Source organism: Sceloporus undulatus, unplaced genomic scaffold (genome assembly GCF_019175285.1).
Source record: "Sceloporus undulatus isolate JIND9_A2432 ecotype Alabama unplaced genomic scaffold, SceUnd_v1.1 scaffold_24, whole genome shotgun sequence".
Classification (NCBI taxonomy): Eukaryota; Metazoa; Chordata; class Lepidosauria; order Squamata; family Phrynosomatidae; genus Sceloporus; species Sceloporus undulatus.
This window is the reverse complement of record NW_024802946.1, coordinates 912,461-937,767: the sequence shown is the minus strand read 5'-3', so window position 1 is coordinate 937,767 and position 25,307 is coordinate 912,461. Positions and strand designations below refer to the sequence as shown.

The window sequence follows — 25,307 nt, the reverse complement described above, 5'->3', positions numbered from 1 at the left end:
GCCTTGAGAGACCAGGAAGACACATTTGCTCTTAAAAGCCCATGCTAATGGGTTTTTGGAAAGATAATATTATGGGTACACACAGTCAGAAGGCCACTTTGGGGTTTTTTTTTAGGATTTTTAATTTTTTTGACAACCTAAAATCAAAACCAGCAATATACAGCATTATTACACAGCATGGTTACAAGGGGCCAGATGAAATAGGGGAGGGGGTTGCCAACACAACAATGCACCAGGAATGACCCCTAGTGACGATAGTGAGGGCTCCGAGATCGGGACCGTGAATGCCTAGAAAGGGCAGAAGGACAGGTCAAATTACAAGAGAAATGGCTGCATTTTTCTATCATACTTAAGCAAATCCTTAGTTAATAAGCACTTAGAAAAGCCCTGCAATGTAGCAAGACACTACTGAGTGACCATGCCTCAAGTGTAGCCACAGGCAATGTTGTCTTTTGTATCTACAGTAACTTGTACGGCTGTTAGGATAAAAATGGGGAATACCCCTACTACAGGTGTATCTCAGTTATTGAAACCTCTGACAAATAAGGATTTTTTTAGAACATTTTAGAGAACTTTTTAAGCCTCCCCACCCAAAAACCCTTTCCTCATCTATCTCACCCAGCCTGCCCATTTCCTCTTCCTCTTCTATCTCACTAGAGGTTTCTTTAGCAGCATCTGCACTGGGAAACAGTGCTTAATGGAAACTTCGCCAACCTTATCCTTCTCAGATGTGCTGCAGAGGTGCAATTCCCATAACTCCCAGAAGGAATAGGTTGGCTTAATACATCAACTGACTCAAAAGAAAGTCAACTGAGAACATCCATCCACACTCCTCTGCTGCAGAAGAGTTATTTGGTAAAAGGTCTGCTAGGCCTACCGCTTCAGACAAATTGAATGGATTTTTAAAAAGCAGATTTTACCTCCTTGAAGAGCTATATTCTCGACCTGCAAGACAAATAGGGGGAAATATGTAAAAAACTTTTAATTGCATCTCCAGAGTACATCCCATCAAATTCAAATCTGCCTATTTAAGAGAAATAATTTCTCCCAAGAGGATAGAGCAATTTTGCACCCAAAACACACAGACATCCCCCACACTCATGCTGAACACTATGCAAAAAGACTCCCCTCACCTGATCTGTACTACCCAAATACCTCCAGTTCTCTCTGCAATTCCTCTCCAAATAGCAACAGTAAGTGAGGCATTATCACTTCCTGTTGCCATTTTGAGAGGGATTGCAGAGGGAACTGGAGGTATTTGGGCTGGCTGGTGGGGAGAGGTTAGAGACCATGGAATTATTTGGCCTGAAGCTTGCATGCAACCCTCTCCCTACAAAGACATAGCGAGAAGGTTTTCTAAACTCCATCTCTCTACTGGAAGAAAGCCCCCTCCAGAAGTACAGTGAGTCCTGCAGGAGGGAAAGGTTGAGATTATCACAGCTGCCTGTGTGGGATTGCTGCCACCACTATTTCTCCTATGCTCCATACACCACACACAACCCTTTCTTGGTACTAGGCACTCACTGTAACGTGGGGAAGGAGAGCGGCTCTGGCGGCTATATTGTCGTTCCCATTCCTCCCGCTCCTTCTCCCGACGCTCGCGCTCTCTGTAAAGAGAAAAGATTGCAGGTCAGCAAAAGGAGACCACTGGCTCATTCCCCTCCCTCACTGCATTTCCCACCACTCGACGTCGAGGGTAGAAGAAAACCATGAGAGGCATTACTTCATCCGGATCTTCCGAGCCATGGCACGCAACTCATCTTCTCGCTCCTGGAAGAGAGGAAAAGGTGCACTGGTCAGCAGAAGGACAACTGCCAAACATGACAGGAAATACCAACAATGACCAGTTTGAAGCAAAAAGCTTAGCATTCTGCAGCAAGAGTGAGAAAGTGGCAGTTCTGCAAATAAAATTACGCAGATCTGAATTCCTGGACTGCAGATTGCTAGGTAATAATACATTTTCATCAATGAAACAGCGGAGGCTAGAAGATCTTTCAGTTCCTGGTCCTCAGTGGACACTTGCACTCATATCCTGCTTCTGGGCTTCTCAAAGGTATCTGATTGATCACTGCAGGAAACATGATCACGATCCAAGCACAGCCCCACATATGCTTCATGAGCCTACTTCACATTGTATTTTCATTATAATGAGACATAACGTCTCCAATAGGTCACCAAGAGAGAAGAAAGTACAAACACAACCAGACCAGACTGTCTAATTCTTGCTTCAGTTGCCCAACCACTCACTCCCTTGGTCTCCCATTACTAGCCATTGTAATTTGCATTCCAGCTGCATGCCAGTTTATTATAAAGTCGGCTCTCCATATCCACAGATTCAAGTTTAATTTGATTTTGCCATTTTATGTAAGAGACACCATTTTGCTGCCTCATGTTACATAATAGGACTTTAGCATTCATGGATTTTGATGTCCATATAGGATATTCGCCAAACCTCAATGGATACTAAGAGCTCACTGTACTTGCAGAATACATCTTTCCAAATGCAGAATTCCATCCCTGCCAGTTACCTGTCTCTCATGTTCCTGCTGCATCATCTTCTCCTGGGCGGCTTTTTTATCTGCTTTAACTGAAGAGGCAGAGCGGTGAGATGAACCAAGTGTGACAAAACACAGAAAGGGAGAAGGAAAAAGGAGACCCTTGCTCTGAATCCCTCTTTCCCCACCACCCCAAGGATGCTTACACTGCCTGTTAAGTGCCTTTTGCATGCGCAGTTTCAGTTTCTCTTGTGGGGTCAGTTTTGGCTATAAGCAGAAGGGAAACAGAACAGTGTTAAGAAATTCTGCCTCTTGGCTGGATCTCATCAAACTGGGATGTGGCCAGGTGCGTGTGAAGGAAATCAGGCCTTGAGAAAGACAAAACACACAAATGAGATGACTCATATACATATTGATCCAACACTGGAAGGGAGGACAGCAAGGTTGCTACCACCTAAACAAGCCTCCCCGTGCCAAAAGGAATCCAGAAGATTTCAAGTTCCAGAAGGCTCAGGAGCCACTCCTCAAAGGGGCCAGCCACCCCTTCAGTCATGAAGTCTACCTTCTTGATGCCTACAATTAATGGGGAATCTATTAGGGTCAATGTCTCTGTTGCCTGTAATAATCAAAACCAAGCCCTTATTTCAGAGGCAGGTGTTTTGTTTTGTGTTTTTTTCTAAAGGAGGCTTGCTTGAAAGGCTGATGAGAGAACAAGAACTTGGCAGCAAAGCCAAGCAGTGTTTGTCAAACCAGGTTGAGCATTGCGCAGCCTTGGTATGAAGGAGAGGCAAATAACCCAAACATCTGAAGACCACTCCAGCCTTCCTTCCATATGGAACCAGTTTGATAAGTAGCTTCTTGCCTAGAATAAAATCATCTCCACCAGACAACCATTTTTTATAAAGTTCACTTTCCCTCTGTCAAGCCACAATGTCTCCTTCCCCCAGTTCCAAAAATGATCATATTGCAAGTAAGATGACCAATAAAAATCTCTGACTAGTATCTCTTCAGTTTAGCTATGGAGCTGGATTAATCCTCATGAAGGTTTTTTGTACACACAAGTGCTGATTCCCTTGGGAATCTCAATCTTTTATTTTAAGGTTCTGGTAGTCATGACTGCTGAAATGGAGCTAAAAAACCGGATACAAAAGAAATTAAGAGAATGTCAGACATTATCAGGTCAGACTCTCTTCTGAACACCTGAAACAAAAACCTCCGCAGGGAACACAAAGTATGCTTGTGAAAACATGTACCAAAGATGCACTCAAAACAGGCCTAAGCGAGGTCTGGAAACATCTCAGGCGCTTGGTTTCATCAGCTTCTAAACATCTGTGCTTCACTGAGGAATTCAAGGCATTTTCAGACTCAATCAGGGCAGGATTCCAAAACTCTTGATGCTTTAACCTTAGAAACTTGGAATATTTCTCCAGCCCTCTGACTCACCATACATTTTCTGCCTTTGCTCAGTGTCGAATGAGATATCCGCTCCTGACCAAGAGCCCATGTCAAGATAAACAGCTGCAAAGATGGCCTTAGAATGAACCTATTACCAGAACTTGGAAAAGTTCCTTTTTCAAACCACGAACCTTGCTGGCTGTGGGAGTCTGGAAGCCTTATTTTCTTTTAAAAGGAACTTTTCCAGGCTCTTCCCACTAACACACATTCTACCTCCCGCAGCAAAAACACTTTCCGGGATGTGGGCTTTCAAATGGTGGAAATCCTTCTGTCCAACTGACCCTATTTTTCTAGAGTAAAGCAGGGACATGGAGCAAAGTACCTCAAAAATATATCTAATCATTAAGAGGCCTAAGTGCCTGGGCAATCCCAATTTAAATGAACAGGATCTGAAGAAGGAAAGTTAAGAGAAAAAGGCAGACATCCTGATAGTAGTACACAGAGGCCTAAGTTCACATTATGCCTGTGTATGTCTTTTTTTCCCCCTTTTGGTTTCTGCAGAAGTTGGTATTTAAGAGGTGATATGATAGCCCTGTTTAAATACTTGAAGGGATGTCATACTGAGGAGGGAGCAAGCTTGTTTTCTGCTGCTCCAGAGAACAGGACCTGGAACAATGGATGCAAGTTACAGGAAAAGAGATTCCAGCTCAACATTAGGAGGAACTTTCTGACAGTAAGGGCTGTTCGACAGTGGAACAAACTCATCCCTTGGAGTGTAGTGGAGTCTCCCTCCTTGGAGGTCTTTAAGCAGAGGCTGGATGGCCATCTGTCAGGGATGCTTTGATTTGGATTTCCTGCATGGCAAGGGGTTGGACTGGATGGCCCGTGCGGTCTCTTCCAACTCTATGATTCCTTCCACATTTTGCAATTATCCAACTGTCTCCTAGACTTACCATTTAGCCACTGCAGTCCCACTACAGCCAATCTGTGGCTGAGGAAGAGCGGGGAGTGCATCAGAGACTCATATAGCTATGTCCTCATAGGCAGACACAGAATGCTTAAATCATCCAGAAGAGCCAGAGTCTTCTGGAGGTCTCAGTAGATGATGCGATAATTTTGCATCTGTCTACAGACGCTTCAATTCCTCCTTTCCATCAGCCACAAAATAGCTGGTCAGACGGCTGCTGTGGTTCAAGAGACAGTCAAGGGAGGTTGTGAGTCAACAGATGCTCTGCATGCAGCACTTTGGCCCCATACAGACAGGCCAAAATAAAGCTGCTTCGAGTTACTTTGGAGGTATGCTATTTAAATGATGCATGCGTCCAAAGATTCCGGAAGCCGCACCAAAACCACATTCCAGTCCTTAGGACTGGAGCGTGGCTTTGGCACGGGTTCTGGACTCTTAGGATGCATGCATCATTTAAACAGCATACCTCCAAAGTGACCCGAAGCAGCTTTATTTTGGCCTGTCTGTATGGGGCCTTTGACACTAAAATAAGCCATATACGATCATGGCCATGATATAATGTGCTTTCAGTTGTATCTTTTTTTACTCATATCATGAACCACTTGACTCCCAGACCTGGGAGAAAAGTGTAATGTAAATGAAATGAGTTAATAAGTTAAGTGATCTGCCTTGAAACAACCCTCCTAAACTCAGTGCCCTCCAGGTCTGTTGGGTAACAGCTGCCACCAGTTTATCCAGCATGTCCACTGGCAATGCTGCTAGGATGATGGAAGCTATGGTCCAATGGATCTGCAACAATCTGGAGAAGATTGTCTTAAGAGTGGGTTGTGATATATTTGCAGAGAGAGCGAGAGAAGTGCGGATTTGTTGCACTGTTTGTTCTGATGTCCTAAAATGGCGAGGTGTAATATTTTTCCACCCTGAGTCGTTGAAGAACTGAACGCTTTCAGCCCAACCCGACAAAAAAGCTGCTCGCTTTTACTGGCATTCTGACAAGATCCGCTGGAAATTGGCTACTTCTGCATTAGCCCTGGCCAAAGCAAGTCAGTGTTTTGGAAACACCTCTGTGCACAGCGTTTACTTGGATTAAGTGATCGCTGTAGATCATGAATCTGTGGTTTTGATTGCACTCACTGTTCCTGTTTACTGTTTGCTGTTTATTTTTTTAACCTTACATGAGCCTGTTATGGTTGTTAGACTTGAACAAATACAAAAAAGAAAAGTTCTGCTAGGCTTCGCAAAAGCAAGCAGGCCAACTCTACATTTGTAGCAAATGCAGGTTACCAGAAACACAGCACAACTCCAAACACCCTGCAGCTGTGTCATGGTTTGAACTATAGCTAAGACTTGTGGGGGCTTCCCTTGTTCACAAAAAGAGAACTGTTAGTAATCCAAAATCCCAAAAATGATATTTAAGAGTTGTGGTTCTGACATTGCAACTCTCATCAGAATTCAGTCAAGGAATTCCATGGTGTTTGACTTCTCTCCCACAGACAATTCCCACCCAAAGATTTAAAATAAGAAAACAGTCCTGCTTACAGAATTTTTTGTTACAATCTCTTGATCTTATCTCTTTGAATCCCTCCCTTGGATACTGAAATAAGAGGTAAGGGAATCATTACTCCATGACAACTTATGGAAAATCAAAGCCACTGCACTAGAACAGCCAAGTGTTCTCCATATAAATCCTGAACAGACTTAGTGGATGACTCATGGCAAGGACAACATGTCCCTGTTGGTTCTGCAGGACTTCTCAGTGGCTGTTGGTACATGCTATTCCCATGGAACAGCTTGCTAGACTGAGACTTAGAGGCATGATGTCCTTTCCCAGATAAGCTTCAAGAAGGTGGCACTGAATCTTTTTGTCCAGCAACATGGCCACTGGCCTATGATATCCCACCAGGTTCTCTCTTGCTCCCAAGCAATTCGCTAGGAGAAGACATTTGGGGATTTAATAATATAAGAAAATCCCCCAACTATTGCTTCATTCCAGAAAGGCTGTGAATTTCCAAGGCAGCAATGGTCTGGGGATGTGAGTAAACCAATAGGAACCTTTATCCAGGCAAGAGAGATGAACCTGTGGTCAGTAGAGCTGAATTAGGAATAAGAGCTCATTAAGTACAAAACAGGATCAAACTCCCCATGAGAAAACAGACATGCTATTTCCAGAACATGGCTTCAACACTGGCTAACCAGGAGTTGGCTACGGCTCAGAACTGCACAGTTTAACTTGTCAATTTAACCTGGTCCTAGAGCCATGAGGGCACATACAAAGAGTCAGAAATGAAGTCAGTGGAGCAATGCACTCTACATAGTGGAGTCTGGGAAAAGTGGCCAGAAGCTATTACTGGGCTAGAACATAGCAGCCAAACTTCAGGAGGCTGCAAATAGTGAATACACCATACATTCTTATTCAGATAATTTCAAGGGCTTCTAATACTTTTCCATCTGACTTGATTTAAACTTCTGGTGATTGCCTCTTAAGCCTGGGCACAAGCAGAGCCAAAGAAACTACTTTCTTCTATATGAACCATCCTACGTGTCTCAATGTCTCTCAAAATATGTTTAGGCAGTGAGCCTTTTCACAGACTGCACCCATGGTTTGGAATCTCCCCCTGCCTCTGGATGGCCTGTCTGGAAGGTGGCTAAAACCTTCCTTTTCAAGGATGGTTTTTAGTCAGGCATAGTGGTTCTTACTGGATTTGTTGGAAGTAGTGAATTGTTTTTAGAAGAAATCTTCTTGATAACTATTGAATGAAGTGAGAGAGATGAGTCCACTGGTGGGGCAAACCCTTACAACAGCACAGGTTGGTATCAAGAGCAGAAAATGACACCACTCATCTCTTCCACCAAGACATGCTTCTTTAGAGGCTTTTTTCACAACAGTTCACTCCTGATTACGGCCACACGGGGCAAGGCCGGGATGTAGCCCAGGGGGCGGGATCTGGGGGTCCGGACCCCCCCCCTTCCATAAATGAACGGTGTGTGCTGCTGCGCCGCCGCACTCAAGCCCCATTATAATGGTGGCACTTAGTCTGGACCCCCCCCCTTCCTAAAATCCTAGCTACGTCCCTGCAAGGCCCATGGTTTTCATGTTGAAAATCCCACATTCAAATGCTCACCACCTCTGATCAAAGCAGGAGTGGGAGCCTGCGAAAGAGAGGGCTGCATGATACCTCCATGAGTCCTTGGAGTGCTACATCCCATGCCAACATTTTTTTTTAAAACTCCATTTTTTTTGTAGCCAAATGCCTCCCAATATTTTTAGGGGCATTTTCACTATGCTTTCAGGGCCTTCTTAACAAAAGGAAGTGACCAGAAAACCCCCCTATTGTTCAAAAAGGTCTTTCCTGGGCTTAATATGGTCTTGAAAGGAGAGGTGAAAACATCTCCTCAAATTCCCAGAGGGCACTTTCAGACATCTAGGGGGAAAAATTTCACAGCAGCAAGAACTTTGTTAAAATTAGTTGCTAAGGAGAAAATTAGTAAAGAATTATATCAGAAAAGATCTAAATGAGTAACTTTTGCCTTGGGTTTTAGGCTTGCTTAAGAGAAATTTCTTTCAATGTACAAAACACGACCACCCTTTAGCAATCCTGCAGTTATAGCCCAACATTAACACTGTTTTCTCTTGAAATCCAATCCCCCAATACCATGTAAAGACCAGATTTAAAAGTGGTTTTCAAGTTTAGAAGAACCATCAGCAGGTGGTTCCATCAGCAGCCTGACTATATTTCCACCCTTCATCTGAAGTAAGCAAGTACAGTCATCCAAACTCTAAAAACACTCTTTTATGCATCACTATTGCTCCCCCGAGTCTTTTTCTGCACAGATGGGAATTAAAAGGTGAGGTTTAAATTCTTACTGACTTTGGCAGCTCCTGTCTCTTTACCACCAGGAGTTTCAGCCCTGGAAAGAAAGAGGGAAGAAAGGTCAAAATAAAACACTAACAGCAAAGCAGATGCCTGCCTAGTGACAGAATTGGGTATAGTTCCAGGCCTCTCCAAGAAGCAGACACTGACTGCAATGGTAAATGATGAAGCAATGGTCTAGAGCAGAGAAGTACCCCAGTCTTTTCACTCAAAGTCCAGCACCGAATACAGCCAATGACAGAAATGAGTCCCCAGACAATTTCTATCCAGACTTGTCCCTCAGCTGGCAATCAAATCCAATCCCTTTTACTGGACATACTGAGAAAGCTGGATAGGGCTGCACTGCCTGCCAAGGTCGACAGAAGACAGGCTCCCAAGGGTTATATAGTGCAGAAGCAAACAAAGAAACCAAAGTGCCCCATCATGACCCATCTACCCACTAAATGAGAACTGTGACAGAGAAAGAGTCAAACCCTCCCCCATCCTCTCTTTTTCCAACCTCAAAGTGCAAAGTGGATGCAAAAAGGATACAAGTTAGCCAATACAGGTTAACTTCTTCCCATCACTGGACAACTGTCAGTGTTTGGCCATGACAAGGGGGGTGTTCACACAAGCCAAATACTCCAGCCTCCTCCCTTCCTCACTTCAAGGAGTCCTGATGACGCAGGGCCCAGTCCCCAGTTCCAATGCACTGTCCAGAAAATGTCCAGACAAATCAGCACCAAACCCGCTGTATACCCTCTTGAAATAGTTTAAAAAATACCTTTTGCGCCAATTCTTCCAGAGGGACAGTAAGGGACTGTTTATAATTAATATCCCACTGTATCGCTCATCAATGCTTTAAGTCAAATCCTCTGAGGTCAGAACAAGATGGTCAGCCATATGTCCAAGGGTGGACACCTTGTGTTCAGCCTCAGAAAGGAGAAACCTTACAAACAGATGTCCCACCACTGGTTCAAGTAACAGGAGGATGCTCCAGGGTAAGAATACTCCAGGCTGCTCATAGAGTATTCTTGCCACTGTGGACACAGCCAAATACTCCAAAAACTGGTGGTAGAGGTCCAGCTCTCTACAATCCACAATTCTCTACCACTCTGGAATGGAAGAGGGGTCCACTTCATTATAAAAGCAGTGGAACAACAGAGGAGATATCCATCACAAGCTCACTTTTTCAGTTTTTCCCCTACAGCAGGGGAAGCCGCAGGCCTCAGCTGTTTCTCTCTTGCTGGAGACGCTGACCGGCTACGGCTTCGCAATTCGCTATCGCTCCGACTGCTGCGGCTGCTGCTCCAGTGCCTCCCTCCTCTGCCACTGCTCCACCGATAACGTTCTCCAGACCGGGAATGGCTCCTGAGAAAGAGTGTCATTTTTTATGTCCATTTACTTCCACTGATGCCCCAATAGCAAGAATCAGGATGACTGCTTTACACCTAAAACCTCCACTGTCATCTTCAACTATTTAGCTCTTATATGCGAGGAGCAATAATTTTGCCATTTTCTCCCTGCTATGGGAAGAAACAGCAGTTCTGCTCAGTTTTTGCCTTGTACTTGTAGCCTCAAAAGTGTTTCAGACAATAATTCTGTGCACAAAATATATATGTAGGTGTTTTTTGCACAAAGAAACTCAGTGTTACCAAAAACACTTTTTGTGCAACTTTGATGTTATTTTTGCAAATGTGCTCTTTTGCAGAAACCATGTTTTTTAAAAAAATTGGTATTTGTGCAAAAAATGCCAATTGGTTAAAAAAAAGTGTTTTCCTGGAAACTGGAGCGAGTATTAGACAAAAATGTGGAGTTATGCAAAAAAAAATGTGGTTTTCATACAAAAAATCCATGTGCACTTCTACTCAAAATAATAATCCAAAACAGATCATGATGTATGATCATCAGGCAAAACTAGGTATAAAAATTCTCAACGTTGTTATTCCTTCTATCCAGGTCTCCAAGATATTGAGTAACCCATTTTTCAATCAGGCAACAAATAATGAGTATTAATTCCATCCAATCCACTTACCTAGACCTCCGGCGGGAGCCATATCGCCAGCCCCTTTCTGTTGAACGTGACCTGGAGTGACGGTGGCCATCACGTGAGCCTCCTGCTGAGTACCGCCTGGTCCTGCTACGGGAACGGGAGTACCTGTGGCTGCGTGAGTGGCCATAACGGCTGGCTCTATGGTACCCACTGGCCCGGTGGGACCGTGAACTGGACCGTGAGCTTGAAGACGAAGAGGTCGATGACGTGGAGGATGAAGACGAGGTGGAGCGTCGTCTGCAAAGAGGAAAGACACAATGCTGGCTATTCACACAGAGGCCACAATGTCTAGAAAGTACAAGGGAAAGGGGGCTGAAAACACACATAAGGATAGCCCAAGGTGGCCAAGACCCAGCCCAACTGATGGTTCCGTAAGTAGGGAAGGGTTTCTAAGCAGCCACAGTTGTGGAGTTTCAGGGAACTCAGAGAAGTCCCATTCACATCCCCCCATCTTCAGTCTTCATCAAGCCCCAAAGTGGAGGCAGGAAGGCCAATGTCAGACACAATCCAGTGCAGAAGGCAAGAGGGGCACTGGTTTATGGCAAGATCTCACTGCTAATTGCTTCAGTCCAGGACCAAGTGAATCACATTTATTCAATACTTGAGCAGACCAAATTCCTTTAGGAGAATGCACATTTAAAAAAAAAATCTGCTCAATTACCAAGGAAAGCTTATTCCAAGGTAAAAGGGTTGCCTGTTCTAAAGAAGTAAAAAAAACCCTGAGCACAGGAACAGGTTCACCCAAAAAGCTACACAATGGCTAAACTGTGAGGGCATCTGTTATCTGCTCCAAGCTCTTGAACAGAACAAGAGAAGACATCTTTAAAAGACTGTTTTATCACTATTCGTTTTGACAGCTGTGGTGCCTGCTTTACCACAGTATCAGTGGTTTTATATTTTGGGTTTATACAACATAAGCACACCATGTGACAATTTGGTCTTAAAAAGGCAGCCAAAATAATATCATAACAATTGTCCTATGCAGGATTTGTATTAGACCAGTACATAGTTTTATATTTCAACTTGTAGTAAACCAGCATCCCAGGCCATGGGGGGAAAGGGCCCATTAAATTCAACATAGTTTTACAGGTCCTCTGACCTTCTAGCTTCCTTCACAATGAAGCTACACACTAGCTGCTTTCATTGGATAATGAGCAAGACAGGCCGGCTCCGCTGGCACAGTCCATTCCCTGGTTGACCCCACCCACCTTGACATTGCACAGACTAGCCGCCCTCACTTTCCCAGCATTCCACAGGAAAAGGGAAATTCATGTTTCCCTGGTTTTTCCTAACCGGACTCAGCAATGGATCTTCCAGTTGGCTGGGGATTGGCCAACAACAGTGACCAATGGACATGCACTTCCCCAATACAATCAGGTCTCAGCATTCAGGGAGGATGGCGGAAAAGTAAGAAATCAACCTTTTGACCCCCGGATGGTCTCTGCTTTAAAGTTTGGGAAAGCGAGGCAGGCGCGAAAATTACCGACCGGGAGGAGGCGCTATGACCTGCCGCAGCGCTGCCCTGCTGCACTTGGCCGGAGCGTGCCTTGCCAAGGGAGGCGGCCTTCCTGGGGGCTCCTCCAGCTTGAGAGGCTGCTGCTTCCTCATCGCTGCCCCCGAAACTGGTGATGAAAGTGATCTTCTCCTCGTGACCCGGGGAAGGTGAGCGGGAGCGAGAACGGGACTCGGACGTGGATTCAGAGGGTGAGCTGAGGGACAAAGGAAGAGCGTCACTACTTGTCAGCCTTCAGTGTAGCATGGCTATTAATGGTTATTAAAAACAGTGACATGTTTGCAATTTACAAAGCAAGGCTGAATAGCTGGCAACTGTTACAACTTCGTTGTTAAGTGATCTAGAAGGGATGACCTAATTGCTTATGAATATAAGTATTTTTCTAGATCAGACCAATACCTGCCTCGGTGCATATTCTTTGCAACAATCGGAATAGGTAGCAGGTAGGAAATTGTGGAAGGCTAGGGGGCTATATTAAACTCCCCTTGCAGCCCCCCCCCCCCAAAAGAAAAGTCATTTTTGCACCCAAATGCCAGGCCATATTGCCACAATTTTTTGTCTCCCTTGGCCCTTTTTAGGGCCAGAAGAGGACTTTTTCTGCAACAGGAAGTGATCAGAAGTCCTTGTGTGTGTCTTCCTGGGCATAAAAGCATACATACACTTATATATGCATTTGACAAGCACCTATATTTCACTGAATACCAATGAAAATCTGTACCACCCCACAGGATTGGTCTAAAGAAACACAAAGGAATAACAGCTATATTCACTCACCGTTTGTAGGGATCGTAGGTGGGACTGTCTCTCCGAGCATAGCTGTAATGACAGAAGGTAATGAGGACAAAATTGGCATTACTGTAATTCTAGAATGACAAACATCCCAAGGAAGCACTGCAAAAGCTTATGAGTGAACACAATCTTATAAGTACAATTCAAGGAGCACTAAGTGCTCTTAATCTAACTGCCTCTAGTCAAACATCTCTAGGCATTAATCCCCCAAGATTTTCAAGGAATGGGAGGTGAACCCACCATGTAAATCCCACTTAAGCACTCCAAAATCCTACTGAACTCTTCTGCCTCTCATTGCACATAAAGAAGCTGATGGCGTACTGAGCAAAATACAACCAGGTTGACATCTAAGGCACCGAAATTGAAAAGTAAAATGATTATGGGATTTAGCTATTTAGCCTTCTCTATCATGCCAGGAGCCACAGTCACCAATGCTATGTATTGGTGGGGTGGAGTGGTATACCACAACCCTAACCATCACAACTCCTTATTTGTGTGTTCCTGCAGGCACTTATAAGGATATGAAGAACCCAGCAGTGGAAGACAAGGCATCCACTGTGAGAAGAGGATGGTGTGGAACTATAAACACAAAAGAGAGATGAAGAAGAGCAGAAGGTGAATCAAGTCAGCTTGCAGGTCACTTGCTGAAGATAGCTGATCCAGAAAATCCAAGACATTGCAATTTCTTTGCACATGCAGAATTTATTAGCTCTTAATGAAAAGATAACTAAGAACAAAGGGAAGATGTCTCCAGCAGCTCCACCAGGAAGTGGGGGATCCTCCAAGATGTCCTCCTCCTCCATCAGTAGAGAAGGATTAGTCTCAGATGCACCCCAACTCCTCTTGCAGCAGGGAAAATAAAAAAAAATGTGTGGCCTAATAACAGCCAGGTGAATCCAATATCATGAAAGGGCTTACCTCGGAGGACTGATTTTCCTTCCCTTTAAGCGTTTTTCTCGGAATTCCCTCCTCTGTCGCCGAGAGCGGCGACCCTGGAAAAGAAAGCAAACCAAGGATATTAGAGAGATCACAATTTTAACACAGAGGCCCTAGAAGTTTCCTCACCTGAGTCTTCCTAGTCCTGAGAGAGACTATTCCACCTAGATCCTGAGACTCATCTCTCCATTCCCCAAATCCTATAAGCTAACTGGAGCCTCTTGGTACAGCTAGTCATAAATGCACTGAGTAAATGAGATAAACCCTTTGAAAATGAAAAAGAGTATGGCACGGCCACCAAACATTTCCTACCGAGTACATGGCTTTTTCTTCCTCCAAGGCTTTGGCGTGTTTAATAGCTTCTGCCTCCTCTTTGTCCTTCCGCAACATCCTTTTAGAGGAAAGGAAAGCAAGGGTTGGGGGAAGGGGTACAGGTAAAAATGTTAATAGGACAGGTCTCCGGTATTTAAGTTTCATCATTGTTGAAGGGGGCTGTTTCTTTCTACTGGTGTAGTTTTAGTTGTGTCTTTAATTTTTTTTGAAGTTATAATTTCAATTTTACTATTTAGCCATGCTGTTAGTAGCAATGCAAGACAAAACTAACATGTGAATGAGCAAATGTAAAAGTCTCAACCACAGAATATTTACCTTGCCTGCTTGGTGGTAATATTTCAGCTCTGTGCAAAGAGGCTTGCTCACTTAAACACTTATCCAAGTCCACCTCTTGTGCAGCCAAATGTAGAGTTTAGAAAGCTGCATTTGTTTGCACTACAGTAGTACCCAAATTCCCCAGCCATGGGGAATTTCTGGGAGCTGTAATCCTCCAAAAGCAATCTTCCCACCCTTAAGCCAAATTCTTCTAGGAAGACTATGCCCCTGCCTAAGATGCCCAAGGTCAAAAGCTCCCCATCATTACTGAACAATGGACATGCTGATGTGAGTTGTAATCCAAAAATCCAGTGAACACCTATACAGAAAGCATACCTATACCCAATATAATTCCAACCATCACATAGGTTCTGTTTAGTCATCCTGACTGACACCACAAAGGCATAAGTGCCATTACGAACCAAAGCAAGCCTCTAATTGAGCATGCTGTTCCTACACACTGACCAATTAGATCAGCCTGGGAAGCCTACAAGCAGGACTATGATGGCCACAACACACTCCCATTTGTGTTTCCAAGTAACTGGTATTCGGAGACATATCGGCTTGATACTCGAGATAATACATAACCCTCCTGACTAGTACCCATTGACAGTCTTATCCTCTGTGCATTTCACTAATCCCCTTTCAAAGCCATCTAAGTTGGTGACCATTGCTCTATCTTGTGCCAGCAAATTCCAGTCTAACTATGTGCCATGTGAAGTACTTTCTTTGGTCTTTCCTAATCTCCTACCATTCAGCTTCATTGGATGACTCCCAAAATCTACTATTCTGAAGCAGGGAGGGTGGGAAAAAAATCTCTCCAATACCCACTTCTCAATAGAAGTGTTCATAATTTTGATCAGATCCTGTCGCAGGGAAAGTGGGTCAACCTTTCAAGCGTTAACACTCTTATTTCTGACAGCTGCGGGCATGTTTTGTTAAACTGATAACCACAAAAATACCTGCCTGCATGCTGGGAAACATAATCTACCACCCAAGCTGCTCACCACAAAAATGTGCCAAGGTGCAGAAGAGAAGGCTGAGCTTAAGCAGCTTGACAACCCTGACAACACAGATACCTTACCGGACAAAGTCTCCCTCGGCCATTCCATAGGTGGTTGCCTGCTTGTTCAGGTCAGCTACTTGTTCCTGGTTCAACTCATCTACATCGACCTCAACATCTGCCAGTAATACAAGAGACACCAATTGATCAGCATCACTTTAACAACAGGGATGAACAAATCTGGAGGATCCAAGGCAACATCTTCTTTCACCACCACTGACTTGCCACATTGACTCATCCTAGCAAAAATCAGTATTTCTAGGTCGCTTCCAGATTTCAAAACCAATTCCACTTTTTCCTGAGAAGTACAAGGCAAAACTGCTTAAAGGTAGAGGAGGTTGGTTTAGAAGAGAATCACACCTCATAAAAGTGCAATTCTCCCATTCTGTGGAAATATAGTGGCAAAAAAAACCCCCAACAACCCAACTTTGTGGGAGCAGTGTGATTTAAGTTCCTATACCATATTTTTTCAGCACATTTCACCCAATCAACCAACATTATGCAACTTGGTGCCTCCCAGGAGTGACAGAATAAGATTTCTATCAACCTAGCCAGTATAGGGCAACCATGGATATAAAATAAGGTACAAACTGGAAGCAGGAAGGTGGTAGTGACAGAAGAGCCATTAGCCAAGGAGATTCACAAGCAATCCTAAATGTATTTATTCTGACGTAAACCATACTGGATTCAAGAGGAGTGTACTTCTAGTGAGTGCACACAGAATTGCATCTTCAGTGACAAAAGAATCATAGAATCGTAGAGTTGGAAGAGACCACTAGGGCCATCCAGTCCAACCCCCTGCCATGCAGGAAATCCAAATCAAAGCATTCTCGACAGATGGCCATCCAGACTCTGCTTAAAGACCTCCAAAGAAGGAGACTCCACTACACTCCAAGGGAGTTTGTTCCACTGTACAGCTATCACAGATCAGAATGGCAAAAAAATGACTGGGCAGAAAAAAACAGCAGCAAGAGCAGCAGGTAATTCCTTACTTGGTGGAAAGGGCTCACAACCCAAAGAAGCTGGCCATGTCCTTCCCCCACCCCCTGAATATTTCCAGGGCCCACCGTTCCTATCCTATGCATTGCACTCAGCAGACTATAGAGCCAGAAATGGTACACCAGACTAAGATCTGCTGTCCCACCCCTGACTTCATAAAAGCCCAATGCCAAACAGCAGTGGTTTCTTGGAGGCGTACCAATATCAGGAATGACTTCATCCTCATCTGTGTTGCTATCTTCCTCAGAGTCTTCCTCCTCAGGTCGTTTCTCAGATGGGTTCTCAAGCTCAGCCACTGTGCTGTCCTCATACGTGTAACCAATGGAGGCTTTTTTCTCTGCTAGCCTGGTGGAGAAAAAAACAACAACAACTAATCATTAATGACATGCTGGTTGGTATCTTCAGGAGACTATCCTATCTGATGGATAGTTGCTTGGATAAATGACAGAGACTCATTCTTCTGAGGTTTTCACCTCCACCACCAGGTAAAACAAACTGAAATTGATTTTAAAATTTCCATCTCTTGTAGCCCTATCTAAACATCTAGAAGGAAAGATCATTTGTTCTAGGGACAGTTTTAACATTGTTTTAATCTCATCCCCCAGATGGGTTAGAATACAACTTCCATCAGCCAAAGGTGACAATGGTCACTATTCCTGTTTTAAAAACATGGGTCCCCCTGGCCATTTGGACCATGCATTCTGTTTCCAAGGCCACTCAATCCTGCTTGACTGATCCCAAAGTCTGCCCCATTCAGAACACTCACTTCTTTTTTTCATCCTCATTTGGTTTTTGGAGGCCCCCATACAGCTCGTCGATGTAGATTTGATAGAGGCATTGCTCTTCTGAGACTATGAAACAGGTAGAGACAAAGGAGGTCAGAACTTTGAAAGCTTGTTTTAGCATAATATAGGCAACTACAAGGAAAAATACAGCAACATCTCCCACCCCTCACTGTTGTCTTCAATAGCATTTACATTTTTATACTGCTTCATAGTGAACTCAGCATTCTCTAAGTGGTTTACAATCTGTAAGCCAATTATCCCCAACAAGATGCGTACTCATTTTACCAACCTTCATTCCAATTCCTACTCATATAATGACCAGACCCTGGGGAAAAAAACCTTTTTTTGACTGTTACTCCCATAACCCTAACCCCTTCCAACTAGCATGGCCAATTGACATGCTGGCACAGGATTATGGGAGATTTAAAAAAAAAGAAAATTCTGAGTTCAGACACTGCTTTTGGGGAACTGTTGTTTTGGGAGGTGTTTTGTCTGGTTTGTCCACCCACCTTGAAATGGATTGAATATGGTCTTGCTTCCATGGGTTATTCCCTATTCCCACTAAAGGGGTCAATTCCTTCAACATTTGAGGGCATTCAATTCTAAGCTCTTCCTTGATTTTTTAAAGCCAGGGGAGAAAACATAGGGCAATGATCTCCCAATCACAGGAACAGTCTGACACTGTCTGCCTCCTTACATTCCTACCCTCAAGCTTGCCTCTATGAAGCTGGCAAGAGAGCAAATTCAGTTGAACTGTTAACCTCTGGTTAACAGATTAAAAAAGTGGGGCTGGAAGTTGGGGACTTGGATGTTAAATTTTTGCCTGCTTGACCAAAGGTATAGTGATGATGTCAAGTCCAGCAGGACATCAAAGTTCAGAAACTCAGTCTCAGTAGTAAAAATTCAGAAGCCTTTATTAAGAAACGATGGATCCAGTCTAGTGATGTTCATTGTCAGAACGTTATAACCACAAAATTAAATTACACAAAATTCAAACTTCAGGTGGGCTTAATTCTTATTTGTTAAAACTAATAACTATATTTCTCTTTCCTTTCCCATACCATCCCTTTATCTTTCTCATTACAGCCAGATGCTTTCTTACAAGTGACCGTGAATGCGTTTTCTTTCTTTCCTGATTTAGCTTAGCACCTCAGCTCAGTTTTAAAACATTCCTAAAACATACAATCACTATTACAACCACTATTACTACACTGTGGCAGGACAAAAGCATATGCAACTCCTGACAGATAACTTCCATGCTAAACCCAGAAGATCCACTCTTCCCTGAGCAGACTCTCTGCACTCAACACCAGCACAAGGAAAAGGAATGGGAACTTACTGCCAGCAAAGTCGTTTTGCACCAAACCTCTATACCTTTCATAGTTGCACTTCCTTTCATCAGATTCCTGTTCTGGGGAGCTGTGAAAGAAAGGGGTGACAATTAGTTTTAAAACTCCCTGTTTTTATTTTTATTTTTATTTTTATAAGCTCATTTTTATAGTACACATGGGCATGAAATGTTCTCCAAAAAGCATGCACGAAGTTACCAAAAACAAAGCTCCAGTATTCATGAGATAAATGTCTTTCCATCTCTTCTTTCTCTGTGATCATGTCTTCCACCACTTCTTCCTCAACCACAAACCCATGATTCTTTCCATTGTTTTCTCTTACAGAAAAACTCTAATTCTAAGCTTTTAAGCCTGGATCTACCTGCTTACCCAGTTTTTTGCGGGGAGTTTTGAAACCTTTCAGATGAGAAAAGTTGTTCTTCATTCAACAAGCTGTTCTGAGTTTTCCCTTACTTTCCAAAGCATAATGTAAAGGAACACAGAAAGCAGGCCAAGAAAGACTCAAGTCCATCTACCACAGTGCTCACTACACCAATGGCGAAATTTCTCTATGTGAAGTGGAGGCTGAGAGAGTGCGACTTGCCCAAAGTCATCCAGTGACCATGGCCAAGCAGGGAATTTAAGCCAGGTCTCCAGAGTCATAGTCTGAGATTCAAACCACTACACCACATTGGTTCTCTATACAATATTATATTAGCCTAATTTCACCAGAAGTACACTAGTAATCCTAGACAGTAAATTAATGACAGCGACACTGATTGTGCAAATCTGCAGGGCACCTTGGACCTCACCTAACCCAAGAAAATGGACCCTACAATTTCATTTAATACACAGCAGTGTATCACTCCCAGGCAAACTACATATTGGGGGAGAGTTTGTCATTAGTCAAGCCTAGTTGTTAAAGCTATCTTCCTGGTTTTCAGCCTCCAGTTAATCATTTTACTTTGCAAAAGAAATCAGAGATTGAACATCTCAAGATCAAAATATAAAAGAAAACCTTACATTGGGTTCAGGAGTGGAGGAGTATACATGGGGATGTAGTCCAGGTGAGCTCGTACATCAAAGCGGTCAATCATGTTGTTGGTATCCCCCTGCCATGGCATCCTGCAAGGAACAGTGAGGAGTGAGGTGAGAATATACCACACATATGCAATTCCTCCCCACTTCCATCAGGCATTTTTTTCAATTTGCCAGCACAGAGCAGAAAACTACTTACATATTCACAGGGCTTTCAGCCGCAAGAGCCACAGCAGAATCTAGGTGGACCTTGCACGCACGGCCATGGACCTGCAAGAACTGGGCTGGATCCTTTTTCTGGAAGTGAAGTATGACAGATGCAGCTGTTTTATATCAAGTCAGACAACAGGTCTCTTTAAGGCAGTATCATCCACACTTTTTGGCAGTGACACTCAAGAGTATCAGAACATCCTCACCAGCACTACCTAGAAATGCCTGGAACCTTTTTGTATACAAACGTATAAATTCTTAGCAACATCGATTCCCTGTTAAGCCCCAGACAAGTGGTTTACTGCAAAAGCTACTCCTTCTGAGTACCTCCCACATTCTCAGAATTGGGGGCAGAGGCAGATAAAAAGGAAAACTACAATGTCACACCCTCATTGGATTGACATGAGAATTCTACATGGAAGGACTTCTACTGACACTCTTTTCTTTTACATTACATCCATCCCCAATACACAAGGCCACTTTTATCCAAAGAACCCAGCCACTGAATTAAGATCTGCAATGGCCCTTCTATGAGTCCCACTACTACTGGAGGTAGATAGGAGCTACCAGTCAAGACTTTTCTTGTAGTGGTAGCCAAACTGTAGGAGTCTTTCCAGACATGGGATAAGATTAAGCTACCATATATACTCAAAGACTACAAGTTTATGCCCAAAAGTTGACTCCAAAATCCCAGGTCACCTTATTTATGAGTCAGTATGGTAATGTGATAGTAGCAATTTCCCCATAAGGTAGGGAAATATGTTTCTTTTTCTCTTAAGACAAGCAGAAAGAGTTCTGGGTGATGGATTGCTGTTAAACAAACAGAGTCCTCTCCCACCCTGTTGGTTGCTGCTGTGTGGGGAGTCAAGGGTGAAACTAAAGTTGAAACACTGAAGCAAAAAGCCTCAATTAGCATAAGACAGGCATAAAACATTGCCAGCTCTTCTCCAGATCACAGTTCACAAGGAAAGCACTCACTATCTTTTCATAATATTCTCGTCGACGTTCGGCTCGCTTCTTGTAATCCACCATCATCCCACGGAGCTTCCGCTCATGCTTTCTGGCTTCGTGCCACATCCTGCCCTTCTCCAAGCTGTTCAGGAGCAGAAGAGAAACACACGCATAGGCACAAGAGGAAAAAGTCAAAACTGACTTCTCTCCCACACAGAGAGAATGCATTCCCACAGAACTCTGGCTATTGGCAATGTTAGGGACTTCACTAAGCAGTTAACTGAAGGAGTGGCAAAGAGACTAACCATTATCAAAGCTTGTGCCCAGGATACACTGTTGTGTCACAGGAAATAATAGACCCTTGTGTACCCTCATTACCCTACTAGGCTACTGCATGAGTTTCTATATAATTTCCTCAAATCAGCAGGAAAGCCAAATTACAAATATAAATTTTAAAACATGCAAAGTTAAAGACATAGCAGAATCAACTGTTTTAAGAGGATGCTACTTGTGCAAGGCATTTTGTGCTTGCCTTCTTCCAACAAGATTATGAGACCCATGCAGAAATAAAATGGTTGGAGAGGGAGGGACACTCATGCACATATTGAGAAGCCAATGACTGACACAAAACAACAGTTGCAAGTCCAGGCATATGTAACCAATACTAACCGAGAGCAGAAACGTAGGAGGTTTCAAAAAAGAATGATCTTGTTTTCACCAAGCACAGCCCATGAAGAGATCGGAGACCTTCTCTGCTTTGTCATGAAAGCTGTACCCTAAAAAGAAGTGAAATGAGGATGGGTTAAGTATCCAACCTTTAACCTGAAAGGTGAGGAGGCCAACTGGCATCTCCTTCCTCCTGCTCTGGGCATGGCAATATTGTGCCACCATTCCAAGGGCTCTGGCACATTTTTATAAAGGTAAAAGCAGATGTTTGGGTGCAGATGTATTTGTAAATTAGGGAGGGACACAGCCCAGAATAATTTGATCTCTTTGAGATTGTGGTGAAATGACTTTTTGAATCAGTCAGTGGTCATGCTGGCTGTGGGCCCCTGGAAAGTGTGGTTAAAAAAACCTTTCCCAAACTCTGACCTGAGCATATTTGCTACACGATGAAAAAGCTCTTCCTATCCAAAAGCATCAGTGTTGTTATGGAAGCAGATGCCCCCTTAATTCAAAAACATCATTTTGGAGCTTCTATATGCCAACGTAATTAAGGAATGCTCTTCTCTTATTAAAAACCTAGCCTACCTAATTCATCCAAGAGGAGGAAAAACGACAAGGAATCCTTACCTTCACAGAGTTATTCTATGAACTCCCTCCTTCAAAATATTTGCCATAGGCTAGGCAGCAATTAGCTTTCCCTATAACGGAAAAGGGGAGCCCTAAGTAACCTCTCCGAGAAAGCGGACCACTGCCAACCCAGTCCATTGCTGCAGCTACCACATTTTTCACATCTAAGCCATAGGGAGGCATAGCATGACAAAAACATAGAAGAGCCCCCCATTTCTTTTTTTGAAATTCTTATTTCAAAAGCACTGCAAGCCCCTTTTTATCCAAGCAAGCTTTCAACATGGAAACCATACATCTTTTATTTTTAGATTATTCTTAAGCCATTTCTTTTTAATCTGGATGATTCATGCGCTTAACATCTTCCACCAACGAGCCACTGCAGCGGAAGAAGGCACTGTACAATTTCCAACGTTCACACAATAAAATATGAGGCTGCCTGGGATTTTTTACCAGGAGAGAATCTGTACTGAGTTTCCATCTTGCTGAATTTCCTATCTCAAAGTGCAAGGAGGGACAGGGAGGTTACTGTATTAGAGTTCTGCTTAGATTGGATTGTCTAAGTAAGCTCAGTAGGTGAACCAGAATGCTTGCAAAAACCGTCTTGCTATCTGCAAGCAAAATGAGCATGGAAATGCACAGTCAGCATTAACAGAGTCATGGGTACCTTCTGGTTTTTGCTGACACAATGAAATTGCAGGTCTGAAGGAACGCGGCTTCCTTATCACCAGTTCAGACTCCTTTTAAAGTAAGGAAATTGTCTTTGTCCCAGGTTTATTTACAGGTTTGTAAATCTTCCAAAATGCAACAGAACTCTTTAGGGGGTTTTGCTATTAACTACCATGGCTATCCCACTAGAAGCTGGACCACAGGCTGCCATGGAAAGGCCCTAGCAAAGGGTGAGTAAGGGCCAAAACAAACTGCATTAACATTCTGTCTTGAGACCAGTTTAACTGACCTGGCTCAGTGTTAGGGGATTTTGGGAACTGTAGTTTGTTGTGGTACTAGAGCTTTTAAACAGAGAAGGCTCAATGTCTCACAAAACTACAGTTCCCAGAATTCCTTAGTACTGAGCCAGGGCAATTAAAATGGCCTCAGACTCAAACTAGATTCCTTCTGCAGTGTGTTTTGGCCCTATCTAATGGAAGGGATGAAGAAATAAGAACAGAAATATCACATCTCACGCAAGGAAGTCCAAAAAAGAAAACCATTGACTCTGGAACTAGAATTGGGGAAGCAGCAAAGGAAGAGGAGGGAATGAAATCACTTCCCACAAAACAATGCTCTTGAAACAGTTTGCAGAACAGAGCCAGTTAACGCTGTCATTGTTAAACACAAAATTGTGAGTGCTGTAATACTGCATATAAATAACTATGGCAGTGTTAACCAGGGAAACATACAATTAGTGGGATTATTACATGTAACAGTTATCATCCTGTTAGAGACATGTCTGCATGTAAGTGTGGATTATGCATCTCCCTTTCTGGGGTCTATTCTCATCCTTGGCAGCTGTCAAACCCAAGCAATGGCTGTGGATTATCGATGGAGAGGAGTAAGTGGCAACTGAAACTATTAGCATATATATGGCTGCTCTGGGCTCCCAGGTGAAGGAAAAGGAGGCTGCCTGCCATCCACCATCGTACCTTCATTTCTTTTCCTTCTAATGAACTAAGAACGGCTGCTCCTTCAAGGTCTGAATCACCTCTCCTTCCCTCCCATCCCCATTTGGTTTAAACCATGGTTTAACCCAACCAGGTTAGAATCATGGTTTGCAGCAACCTGGTTTAAACCACCCAACCCTGATATATGCATAGCTATGTATCACTCCCTGTGTGTGTATAAAAATAAATGTTTAAGAGTAGGCTTTTTGGAGTCATTTGGGTTAAAACATGGTTTAACCCAGGCAGGTTTCGATCATGGTTTGCAGCAACCTGGTTTAAACCAACCAACCCTGCTATACATACACTATCATATATATACTATATATATATACACACACACACACACAAAAAGAGAGAGGTATTAATACAATATATATACACATACAATGCATCCTTGCGTTATGTGGGGATCCATTCTGGACCCCTCCGCTTAAGGCAAATCGCACGTATGCTTGAGCCCCATTGAAAAGTAATGGGGCTTGCGCATGGCACGCGCGCCACTGTTTTCCCGCCGTGCGTCTTTCAGCATAAGCTGAAAGCCGCGTAAAAGGCACCTGCGTATGACACAGGCGCACTGTATACACACACACACAGTTACACATATATATATACATACATATATAGAGCTATTAATACAGTTTATTTTATATATATATATATATACACACACACACATATTTATACACATACACACACATACACAGAGCTATATACATATTTATACATTATATATACATATATATGCACACACATATATATATATATACACATATATTTTAGACATATACACACACATGCATAGAGCTATTAATACTGTTTATATACACACACACATATATATATTTATATACATATACACACATACATCCACAGAGCTATATATATTTATACATACACAGAGGTATTAATATAGCTTATATATACACACACACACACACACAGATGATAGGTAGATAGATAGATGATAGATAGATAGATAGATAGATAGATAGACAGACAGACTCTCTCTCTCTCTCTCTCAAGGCAGATGCCCAGCCATCCTCAGGCGAACCACCCTTCCCGCTTCTGCCGCCCTCCATTCACCTTCTTCTCCTCCTCCTCCGCTTCCTTCGGCGACCGATCCGCCTCTATGCAGACTGAGAGGACGCTCAAGCCTCGCCCTCCCTTCAAGCCGCAGCCCCCTGGACCGGAAGCGGAAGCGACGGACGGAGCATAGAGTTTAGGAACGCGAGGCGGAGAGAGAGGCCGCCCTGCCCGGGCTGACGTGTGCGTGTGGTCCTATTGGTCCGAGGAGTCCACGTGACCGCCCGCGCGCCAACCAATCACTACCAGCCT

At 43.5% G+C, this 25,307-nt stretch overlaps 1 protein-coding gene across 5 annotated transcripts; it reads right to left on the bottom strand.

Moving 5' to 3' along the window:
- Nucleotides 1-83: 83 nt before the first annotated feature.
- Nucleotides 84-25,193, bottom strand: LOC121917607 (CLK4-associating serine/arginine rich protein-like). Of its 5 annotated transcripts, XM_042443699.1 has the most exons (23): nucleotides 25,056-25,166; nucleotides 22,979-22,981; nucleotides 21,691-21,797; nucleotides 21,049-21,163; nucleotides 20,060-20,157; nucleotides 19,846-19,947; nucleotides 18,834-18,913; nucleotides 17,476-17,560; nucleotides 16,909-17,054; nucleotides 15,732-15,828; nucleotides 14,312-14,390; nucleotides 13,982-14,055; nucleotides 13,049-13,090; nucleotides 12,249-12,470; nucleotides 10,744-10,998; nucleotides 9,897-10,079; nucleotides 8,727-8,766; nucleotides 2,702-2,762; nucleotides 2,529-2,587; nucleotides 1,724-1,770; nucleotides 1,525-1,607; nucleotides 921-945; nucleotides 85-288 (listed from the first exon to the last, which is right to left on the bottom strand). In XM_042443699.1, exons 4-23 carry the CDS (start codon nucleotides 21,145-21,147, stop codon nucleotides 246-248), a joined length of 1,920 nt encoding a protein of 639 aa, XP_042299633.1. In that variant the 5' UTR covers nucleotides 21,148-21,163; nucleotides 21,691-21,797; nucleotides 22,979-22,981; nucleotides 25,056-25,166; the 3' UTR covers nucleotides 85-245. The 5 variants fall into 5 exon arrangements, 3 of the variants coding, with proteins under 3 accessions (XP_042299634.1, XP_042299633.1, XP_042299632.1); XM_042443698.1 differs by lacking the exon at nucleotides 22,979-22,981 and having other exon boundaries at nucleotides 25,056-25,193; XM_042443700.1 differs by lacking the exons at nucleotides 22,979-22,981; nucleotides 25,056-25,166 and having other exon boundaries at nucleotides 84-288; nucleotides 21,691-21,710.
- Between the last annotated feature and the right edge of the window lie 114 nt (nucleotides 25,194-25,307).

What these genes read in the sequence shown, in the direction of transcription:
- LOC121917607 (XM_042443698.1), bottom strand. Translation starts at nt 21,147, where the DNA reads ATGTGGCACGAAGCCAGAAAGCATGAGCGGAAGCTCCGTGGGATGATG. An exon ending in GAGAATATTATGAAAAGATA is followed by an intron (nt 20,158 to 21,048) that starts GTGAGTGCTTTC and finishes CTTCACTTCCAG; the next exon opens with AAAAAGGATCCAGCCCAGTT. An exon ending in CTCTCCTTCCCCACGTTACA is followed by an intron (nt 946 to 1,524) that starts GTGAGTGCCTAG and finishes TTTGTCTTGCAG; the next exon opens with GTCGAGAATATAGCTCTTCA.